Here is an 11071-nt window from a genome sequence, read left to right as displayed (position 1 = left end):
AAATTAGATTTTTGTTTGTTTTTGGATCAACTGGAGATGACGTCTTTATTGAGAGTTTCAAAAGATGCTAGTGTCGTTTTAAGATATATAAGGTATATATAGGTAACAAACAATGTGTTCTATCTATTACATTTCGCAGTTTATGATTTTGTTTTCCTGTTCGTTTTTTTAATTAAATTTTCTAAATATTATAATAAATACCATAAATATTTCTCTTTCATATACATATATGTATATATATAAGTATATATATATGTATATTTCGATTTGCTTAAACTAGTTGTATATTATATTTGTTTGGAAGACATTTTTAGTTTGCAATTATTTGGAAGACTTGTGTTGCATTATTCTTATAAACTATTATTGTGTTTGCGTTTTGTTGCTTGTCGGATGCAACTGCATTCATTATTGGCATTATACTAGTTTGGAAGACTTTGTGTTTGTGTATTTGTTGCCATATGATACAGTTACATCATATACATACATACATTATTTAGTATTTAGTTTAAAATGGAAGACCGATTTCGAAAGCATTAATTAGGGCATTGCCCGAATCGTAAATGCCAATGACACCGAAGAGAACACCCAGCCCTATAATGAGGTAGTCTTTTGCTATTTCCTTCTGATCTAACAGATGGCCCTTGATCTTAATGTGAAAGTAGCAGGGCCAAATAAAGCTCAACATAGTGCCCGTGAAGCTACCAATAAATCCCATCAGTATGGAAAAGTGGGGTATAAAGATGGCCATTAAAATTGTGCTCACAATGACACCAACCCGAAAGCCTAGACCCCAAACCTTTAGTTCACCATCAAGATTCCAAATGGTAGGAAATCGTGTCTTTGGCGGTCCTCGGAAGAAGTTGCGTTCGAGCAACTCACAGGCAGCATAGTATGGCAAGGGGTAGCTAAGTATAGCCTTGATCACAAGGAAGAAGTTGACCATGCCTTTAAAACCTTGCGAGTGTAAATTATTGGTAATCACTTGTTGTGTGTCATTCTGGAAGGTAAGAAAACAGATGTACCCGAATCCAGCCTTGAAAACAGCTGCAGCTATATGCGACCAATCCAACATCCAATTGAATTTGGATCGATCGATCATATTGCCCTCCAGGGTGGGCAGAAAGATCTGTGATGTGTACGAGAAGACAATCACCCCTAATGATATGGGAAAGTTTTCCATGTCAATGCTAAACCGTACCTTGGACCATCCCCAGTCACCGATTTGTAGAATACAATAGCCCAAGATAACAGCATTTATCACTATGTGCGACATTGTGCACCAGAATGACAGTGTGGATACCATCTTAAGGGATTTCAGAAAGCCCATGGGAAGTAAAAATATGCCTATGAACAGCATCCATGAGCGTGAATCAAAGGATCCCTCCGGATAGGTGCCAGCTAGTAAATCTCCGCAGACCACCACATACAATATACAGGTCATCAGTAGCTCAATCAGCTGGGCAATACTCACTGCCCGCGCTCCCAATTTAGGGCCAAAGCAGACCTTAGCTATGGCCACATAGCTATCCCGGACGCGCACCATCTGGCCAGTTGCAGGATCCGGTTCGTAAAGACATTGCACCAGCACTTTGCCCGTATAGCAACAGATATGTGCAATTCCAACCATCGCCACAATGGCCCAGTAACCACCATGCAGGACTGCAAACGGCAGTGAAACAATGAACATACCCTGGATGGCATTTGTAACATTCCAGGCAGCTTGAAATTCGTCAATTTTGGAGCCGCCGCCACCTTCACCCTCGCAAACAAATGAGCTACCTTCGGAAGCAATACTGCCTTGCCTATAAAGCGAATGAAACGAAATAAAACAAGGCATAAGCAAGGCCACCCACAGTAAAAGTTTGAATAAGGAGACTAACCTGAAGCCATCGGTTTGCTGGTATCGCCCATCGTACTCATTGAAAGATGTGCTCTGATATTCTGTCTTACAATCTCCTCCACCATCCTCTTCGGTTGACCAATTTCCTGCATTTCTAAACGGATTCGAGCTCATCTCTGTGGGTGGTTGTTCGTCATTGCCCAGTTCCATGGCCTTTTGATGTGGCTGCTGGATACTACTACCAGGTGGCTGCTCGTAATCCTTGCGCTCTGGAATATGCTGTCTGGCCGTCTGAACGGCCACATTGAGTATGTTCTTCAATGGAGGCAATGGTGTGGCTTTCAATTTGGCTATGAATGACATGGTTGTGGCTTGAACTAACACTCTGGATAAATATTACAGATGCTGGTGGGGGTGGCAGGTGGGTGGATTGGGTGAAGATGACGGCGGCAGCTGCGGCAATTCGATGCTTGACTTGACTCTTATATGGGTTGAAGTTTATCGATTTTGTATCCACAATTTCAATTTGCTTTCTCACTCGATTTAGACTAATAAAAAAAATAATAATCTAAAGAAAAATATAAAACAAATACATATGTATAAGAAAATTTTGTTTTCAATTTCGATATGATTCATTGGGCGATTATCTTAATAAATACTTACACATCCTTTTGCCCATTCAACTGACCGAAAATATGAAAAAACCAAATTTCTTATAGTAAATACTATGAGAAATTAATTTAAAGAATATTTTTTATGTAACATGAAAAATCCTTCAACACTAACGAACGAGAAAAGAAAAGTTTTACACACCAGATTACACAGTGATGTGGTGCGTAGATGTGGACCCATTGACCATTGCGCAGACTCCCAGAATGCTGTGTATCGGGTATCTCCAACAACTGTTGGCACCCTTACAAAAGAACTATCAACAAACAGATGCCATCCACATTCGATTACTTATCAATTAATCTTTATTCTGATAAAAAATATCTAAACATTGTACAATTTTATATAGATCGAAACTCTCGTTTCGTATGTATGTGTTGCATTCCGGTTTAATTGCTATAACAGGTCTTACGTACGCCAGCCAATATATTGCTAATCTCATCATCCTTGCGTTGCTGTTGCTCAAACAGCATCTCATTGGCTGCTGGAAAGTGATGATGTGGATGTGGAAGCGGATGTGATTGAGTCTGCTGCTGTTGCTGTTGTTGCTGCTGCATCGAAGTGACTGTCTGTATGGGCGGGGGAGGCGGCTGTGGCTGTTGTTGTTGCTGATGATGCTGCTGCTGCGGCTGATGTTGTTGGGACATCCCATCGTAGCCCCCATAATTACCATAATGAAGGTAACCACTTTGCATTGTCTGTCCATAGGCTGCTGCTGCTGCTGCTGGACTCTGTTGAAAGGGCACTGCAATTTGTAAAGGAAATGCGGCCAATCCTGTCGGAGCGTACGATAATTGTGAGTAATAACCTCCAGTTGCTGGCGGAGCTGTCGCTGATAGAAGCATCGCATTATTATATGCCTCCGCCTCATAATCATCGTAGTTTTGATTTGTATCCGGATATTTAAGGCACTTCTGGGTAGGCGAAATGGAGCTACTCCCCTGTGCAGCCGTCTCCTTGTAGTCTAGTTCATTGTTTTGATAACGCAAAAAATCTTCATATTGCATGCCATAGGCACTCGCATTCGATAGATAATCATTGGATCCCAGCAAAGTGCCGCAATTGTCAGCCAATGTTGTGGTATAGCTACTTAGCTCACTGGATACAGAGGGAGCAGAAGCAGTGGACACCATTGTGTTGCAATGTTGTTGGAGCACAGACTGGCGCATGGAAGAGTTGACCTCGTCCTCGGAACTGGCCACTGATACGGGCGGATAGAAGGTACCCTTGACAGAGTGCCCATGGTCAAGTAATCCACGATTATTGCAGGTCACATACATTCCCCGAGCTGCTACTACTGCCACCGAGGTGGGTGCTAGTGGGTATGAGGCATACATTCCTGGTTGTATCTTGGCCTTATCCTCTGCCTTGGCAAGTTTCTCATTGCGTGCCTTGGCACTGCGACTTGTTGGCGTTGGTTTCGTTAATTTTTTCAATAATAGAGAGTTGTCATAATTCCCAGAACCTGTCGGTGTAGGAGAAGATTCGCTGAGCAGGGCCAGGGACTCAATTTGCTCTGAACTGTCGGCATTGCTATAGCAATCCACTGAGCTGGGTGAGTATGTGGATTTCAGGGGTTGCTCATAATGGACACCACCACCGCTGGCTTGGCTTGGATTCTGTTGTGTCGAATTGCAGGTGCTCTCATCGGTGGGTGTATTATAGTTAGAGTTCACCGAGGTTCCCAGAGGTGGAGTCGACAATTTTGGTGTTGACTTGCCCACTGCACTTGGCGGCGTCTCACTTTGCTCTTTGCTGCCACCACCACCACCAGATCCTGCTCCTGACCCTCCTCCTGGTTGCATTGTGCGTAATTTTGACTGTTTTCGTCGTCTCGGTCTGTACTTGTAGTTGGGATGCTCTGTCATGTGTATGACACGCAGACGTTCCGCCTCTTCCACATATGGTCGTCGATCTTGGGGCGTCAATGAACGCCATTTCTTTCCTGAAAATTAACAATAGTCAGAAGTCAAAAAAGGTTGAATTTGTGTGCATTTTTATTTGTCATTTACCCAACATCTTGCTGAGATCCGCATTGTGTAGATCGGGATTCTCATCAGCCAGTTTCTTTCGTTCAATCTTGGCCCACACCATAAACGCATTCATTGGCCGGCGAATGCGCGACTCTTTGGCACTTTTTGACTGACTACCGGCTGTCCTGTACTTTAAATCACTCGGTGCCATGACAGCCTTATGCCGGTCCAAGTAGCCACAGTTCGGGGCACACAAATCGCCCTTGTAGTCATAGCTCCAGATGCCAGATGGCTCGATGGGATCCTCCAAACTGCCAGCATTTGCGCCTACACTTACCATGCCGGCATGCGGATGGGAAAGAAACTTATTGAGCACCGCACTTCCCCCACTACCCAGCAACGGGATATTTGTGCTTATGAGCGAAGAGTTGCCACTACCAGCACCACCACTGGAGCCCACGTAACCACTTCCACCAGCAACGGAAACCATGGGTGACATTGGCGAATGCGAGTGACTGTGCACTCCAAGAACTGTCTCGGTCATGGAGTGCTCATTTTCATAGGTGGCGCTTTGTATGGCTGGCGAATGGAGGCTAGGCGAAGAGTGCTCACTTCCCTGGCGCACATGGTAGATGCCATCGCTGGCGCTTTCATGCAATAAACGTCCATCGGCCAGATAACCGCCATGCTCTGCATAGTCACTGCCGCCTGTGGAGTGACTATATTCCGGTGTGCGGGAGACATGCGGATACTTTTTTGAACTGAAATTACAAATGGAATAATAGATTAGCGATTATCTCGACAACCACGACAAAAAATGCTGTCTAGTTGTTCAACTCCTTGTTAAGCATCATAAAAAACTATTCTCAGATGGATTTGCATTTATGTACATAACTTATGTGTGAAAACTTTCTTCAAGACAAAAATTATTGAAAGTTTATCTGTACTATAATTTGTAGTCCTGCAGTCAACTGTCTATTGATATTGATCCATATTTTTGCTTTTGCATTCATTTTTTTCTGAGATTTTTATACTCTTGTAAAGGATTTCATAAAATTATTCAAATGTTTTTAACGCTGAGAAGGAGTCGTATGAATTTTGATTTTAAAGCTTTTTATTACCTAATCGAGATCAAGTTTTCTAGTTTGTCGGATTGACAAACGGATGGCAAACGAAACTTATTGGAGGAATTGATGATTTTAAACAAAAGCGTATCCAAAGATTATCTTCAACATCGTTGATACTATTTTTGTTTTAGGCTCATAAGTTGTTATGAAATTACTAAATACAAGTACATTTGGGGTTTTAGTTTTCAAAAGCCACTAAAATGTAATCAATAATGGCCGAAGATTAAAAAATGTAACTGCTTTCTTCCTTCCTCCTTACTTTGGTTAAATAGTTAGTATAATTACTATTCTTTTTATTAGAATTCAGACATCTAGACATCTATAATTGAGACATATAACTCAAGGGATTTGAACCAGGATCCTCATAGTTCAGTTGCCTTATGACTGAGCCATATGGACAACTCATCTAACGAGGACTTCTGTCTTAAAGTGATTTCAAACAAATTTTTTAACCTTTACATAATTTATATGTCATTTTTAATCATTCATTTTATTTAAACAACTCAAACTTTTGAATTTTTAAATTTAAAATTCACATTTGTGTGAAAATAAGAACTTCATAGAGTTGGCAGCTAAATCGGGAATTTTATTAATTGTATTAGAAGATTTTTATTTTCTTTAAAAAAAAGATTGAGAAAATTCTTTCTCTTATTTCAAATTTTGATTCTTTTTTATCTAAAATATTATCTAAGAATAACAAAAACGAATTTAGAATATGCTTTAATTGAAAATTTAGTTTTGCTTAATCTCAACAGCAGCAGAGGTTGATTAGATTAACGAGGATGAAGCAACAAAACCATCGTATTTTAATTAAAAATCTACCTAAAGGTTAAAAAATTTAAGGAATTTGAGGGATTTTATGAACTTTTTTTCGGGATAGATATGCAGACATTTTAAAATTAATGACATCAAAGTTAAAAGAGAATGTCACATGATGATAGGGACGTAGACGTTTGAAGTGAATACCTCATAAACAAAATAAGTTGTTCTAATATTGTTTGGATCCATCGTATTTCTGAGAACAATGAGAAAGCAGAATTCGAGCGATGTATTTGATGATTGCTCGTTGTAAATTTAGTAGAGTTAGTTTCGCAGTAGTTGTTGATTTTACTAGGTACGAAGTACTAGAGGGTATGAAAATGAACTGAAAGAAACCTATAAGAACGTATAGAATATGGTTTTTGGCTATTGTTTAAGTTGAAAACAATTAAGTTCCCACAATTTAACAAAAATGTGGCATAAATTCTTTTGAAAATCCGACAATCTACATTTGTCTTATTCTCTGTATACCAGATCCATGAAAAGTGGAATAGAATGTCTGCAAAAGCAAAAAAAAATCAATGAAAAGAAAAGTTATACAAAAAACTGAACAAAATGTGTCAAAAATTCATACCCCGTTCTCAAAAAAAAAAAAAAAAGCAAAACATTTTTGAAATATTGTCGACAGAAATCCCAAAAAAAAACTAAGTCTTAAGGATATAAAAAATAAATTTGAAGCATTCCCATGCTTAACGAAAGAACAAAACGATTTACTTGGAAGAGAGCAATTAGTTAACCAAATCGTGAGATATTGGCCTTAAGTGTTTTGGTTAAATACTTTGGACTAAATGTATTCTTTCCTACAACATCCTTGATCGGTCGCTTCCCACTTACTTTAAATGTCTTAGATACGATTTCTTAATCAGATCATCGGTGATCTCTCTTGTTTCAACACATTCATGATCAGTGTTCTTCTCATTTGGGGCTACTGTAAAAAATTACGTTCAGCCGTCGGTAAAAAGAAGAAAAATGGGGGAAAGACAACAACAGCAACTGCAACAACAAGCAGTGAACAGAAAAACGTTTAAATGACCGCCATCGTTTTCTTTATAATGATATTTAAAAGGGCTGCTAAATACACACGGCTGACAATTTTTGCCACAGCCTGGGATACGCATAAAATATCCAAGAACTTTGCATTCAAGCCCCGGCCAGACACCGAAGAGACAGAAAACTTAAAAACTGGGTTCTCTGGGCTCTTAGGTCTCGGGCCTTGGGCCTCTCTTTCGCTGTGGGTTTTGGCCAAGCTCGGCTCCTTGCATCGTTGCGCTGCTTAATGTCAGTGGACATAAATGTAAATTGGGCGCGTGCAGCTATTGTATTATCAAAGAAAGAGCGCCGACAAGCCACCGTCCCAACGAGAGTCGGAGAGTCTCACAGAGACTCGAAAGGGAGTAAGCAAAGAAGCTGGAAAGAAACTAAAGTACTGGCAGCTCGGGAGCAGACGGGAGCAGAAGATGGAACCAAGTTGGAACCAAACTCTGGTCCTCTGTTACCCTTTATGCATAACTTTTAAAACCTGCGACATATCGACACATTTCAAAGTAATTCGCCTTCCAAGAATTCAGGCAAGAGAAGAAGCAACAGCAACCAGCCAATGCAAGGGCCCAAGGTTCCGCAAAAGACAAGTTTAAATATTGCCCAAAAGCTCCCGCAAAATGGGCTAAACCTTTTGCTAAGCCAGCCTGTGCTGCTCCCTTGCTCCCCTCGATTAACCCCACCGTGCAATGCTGTGCCGTGCCATGCGTTCGATTTGTTACCGTTTGAATTTATTGCTGCCCACTACACTTTTGGTCTATTGTGTGTGCCCTGGGACAAGCCATCCAGCCAGCCGATTCTTGAATTCTGGTCTCTCTTGACTGCGACTGCGACTTCGAGAGTCTTTTGCCTACCTACAAGAACTGGGCCTAATTGTTTAGTTTTTCGGTCTTCTCTCGCCCTGTCCGTGGCCCCAACTAGGCGCTCTAGTTTCGACAACTTGGACTTTCTTCACAAAACTCCAACAATGCCGATGCCGCCGCCAAAGTTGCAAATTTTCAGTCAGTCGCAGCAGCAGCAGAAGCAACCGCAGCCGCAACCCCGCCAAAAAGCTGAAGTCTGGATAATTTATTGAGGGTTTTTGATATTCGGTTGCCGGCTGCCGCTAAATACTTCGCCCCGGCATCGATCGATGCTACACAAAATTATACCGTCCTGGCCTGTCCCAACTGTCACTGGGCCCGGTCCCGGTCTCGGTTTCGGTCTCAGTTGCTGTTTGCGGTCTCTTCGTTTCGGTATCAAACTCGGCTTGCTTTATCCTAAGCAGTTCAGGGTTCCGCTCACGATCCACGACGCTGGCTCCAGCTTGACTTGGCTTTAGCTTTGGCTTAGCCATGGCCCTGATTTTGATTTTAAAATAGGACACATACAGTGGCCGGTAAGTTGGCATTTTTATGCGCGCAAAATGTCAACATCTTTGCAAAATGCCACATATTCCACATTGCGGCCAGCTCTTGGTCTGCTGCTGCGGCTACGACTGCTGGCTTGTCGTTCTACCTCCAGCCCCCCAATGTCCAATGTCCACTGTCCACTGTCCAGTTGTCCAAGTACTGAATGTCCGCTTTGTTTACGACAACGACAACTCTGGTGGTTGTTGTTGGTGGTGGTAGTGCCTTTTGCCTTTGCCATTGCCTGCGATTGCAACTGATGTTTTCGGCTCGAAGCTGTAGACTACCCGATGGACGAGGGGAGAGATATCAAGCAGGAGGTAGCAGGCAACTCCTGCCTTTGACTTTGCCTACCTTTTTAACAAGCTTCATTCAGGAGCCGCATTGATCTGGAGAGTGTCAGGCGCTTTAGCATATTGTGATTCATGTGACGCTCGGTCGCGCTGCTTAGGACAGCCTTTTTAAGTCGTACTTGTAGATGGGGTACCACCCTACCTCTTTGGCCCTTACCCTCTTCTCTGATATTAGACAATGGCATGGCAAGTCAGTCGAGTTGTCCCGCCAATGGTGGCGGCAGTGTCGGTGTCGGCTTGGTGACATTTTCCTTAATCTATATTTTTCAATATTTTGTGCTAATTCTGCGTTCTGTCCCCATCGCTTAAGGCAATAAAGTCATCTTGGCAATGTCTAAGAATAACAATTATTAGAAGTCTCTCTAGATGAAGCTTCTTTGGACTCATCTAGACTCCAAATTTGGCGATGGTAGCTGTTGAAAATCTCTCAAGACCTAGGGAGAACTAAAATGCTAACATGAAAGTAATGTTGCAAATATTTTCAAGCTTTTACGATCATAGGAGGTGACTTAAGTCCTTTCAGTTATAAACAAATGTCGGCTTAAATATAGAGTTTCTAGTGAAACTTTAGAAACCAATCTATTGAAATTTCAATAGTGTATCAATGTATTATATTAACAGTTTAAATAGAAAGCAAAAGGTATACTAGTTTTTTATTACACTTCATTAAATTCACCTTTAATATATTTTAAAACCAAATGTCCCTAAAATTTACATCGCATGACAGCGACAAATCAAATTACAAATATCAATTAACTGATCTTAGTTCAACAAATTAATTAAGTTTCTATTTACATATTTGTCCTTCTACATAATCTGTACATAGACGAATATTATCTGTATATTTTTGTAGAGTTTCTGAACCAAAAAATGATAAACTCCTTTAAAAATTTACTAGTTTGGGAATAAAGACAAAATAATTATTAAATAATTATTTGGAATTTGGTAAATTTCGGGGGTTGTCCATAATATAAAATTTACCTAACAAAGAATATCAACTATGTATCTATCAAATTTGAATGTTTTTAAAATTGATATGTTTTAGCTTAATGAATAAATATATTTTTGCCTTATTTTTATTGAGAATAATAGTAATTATTTAATTTTTATAATTCCTATATATGCAACTGTCTATCAGGTTGTAGCTATCGGCGAAAAGCTTAAATAATAAACTAGTTCAAAACGAAGAATCTAAATTTATTAAAGAATATAAAATTTATGTTAATTTCACTAATGATTAATTAATTAGCGAGTGATATTCCTAATTAGAAAGTAAGTCTCGTTTGCATTTATAATTAACTGAAAATCTGTTAATTAAGTTTAAGAAATGTGAGAACTGAAAGTAAAAGCACTTTAAATACTTTCTTAGAAAGTTAAATTTTTAAAAAATATTTTCAAGTTATTGTAGAATTATCAAAGTATTAAAAAAATGGAATGATTTAGCTGATTTTTAAATATATACCCTTATATTATTATAAATTTTAGAATCTTTACTAATATCGTGAATCGTTTTGTAATATTTTTTGTTTGTATAGGTTCGGCTCAAAATTCTTTGTTTTATAGTGTTAATTTGTTGATTATTAAATTTAATTTATAGTGTAAATTGTTAACCTTTTTGTAACCTATTATATTTTCAACTTAAGATTTACATAAATATGATTAACTTTAAAAAGTGTGTTTCTAACTAGATATTATTCTGATATTCTAGTCATAAAATAGTAAAAGTCATTTACGGCATAGACGATTCCATTAGGAGAGTCTGATGGGTCTGAAAACGCCATGATATTTCAAAATTTTGAATATTTTTTAACTTTTTTAGCTCTTAATACTCTCAACTATTGAGTCTTCCAAGTGGTTGGGTAAT

At 39.5% G+C, this 11071-nt stretch overlaps 2 protein-coding genes across 3 annotated transcripts; both read right to left on the bottom strand.

Annotated features, from left to right (window-relative positions):
* Window positions 1-14: 14 nt before the first annotated feature.
* VGAT (vesicular GABA transporter) lies at window positions 15-2642 on the bottom strand. 2 transcript variants are annotated; one of them, XM_068291452.1, is made up of 3 exons: window positions 2504-2642; window positions 1881-2408; window positions 15-1802 (listed from the first exon to the last, which is right to left on the bottom strand). In XM_068291452.1, the coding sequence occupies exons 2-3, from the start codon at window positions 2201-2203 to the stop codon at window positions 506-508; spliced, it is 1620 nt and encodes a 539-aa protein (XP_068147553.1). In that variant the 5' UTR covers window positions 2204-2408; window positions 2504-2642; the 3' UTR covers window positions 15-505. The 2 variants fall into 2 exon arrangements, with proteins under 2 accessions (XP_068147553.1, XP_068147554.1); XM_068291453.1 differs by having other exon boundaries at window positions 1881-2131; window positions 2504-2636.
* Window positions 2643-2833: 191 nt separating this feature from the next.
* Window positions 2834-8802, bottom strand: Sox15 (Sox box protein 15). The gene is made up of 3 exons (XM_068291882.1): window positions 8618-8802; window positions 4522-5243; window positions 2834-4454 (listed from the first exon to the last, which is right to left on the bottom strand). Exons 1-3 carry the CDS (start codon window positions 8800-8802, stop codon window positions 2899-2901), a joined length of 2463 nt encoding a protein of 820 aa, XP_068147983.1. The 3' UTR covers window positions 2834-2898.
* Window positions 8803-11071: the final 2269 nt, after the last annotated feature.

The sequence above is a fragment of the Drosophila tropicalis genome, unplaced genomic scaffold (assembly GCF_018151085.1).
Source record: "Drosophila tropicalis isolate 14030-0801.00 unplaced genomic scaffold, ASM1815108v1 contig_593, whole genome shotgun sequence".
Lineage (NCBI taxonomy): Eukaryota > Metazoa > Arthropoda > Insecta > Diptera > Drosophilidae > Drosophila > Drosophila tropicalis.
Note: the sequence above shows the minus strand (reverse complement) of the source record. Positions and strands in the feature narration are given on the sequence as shown.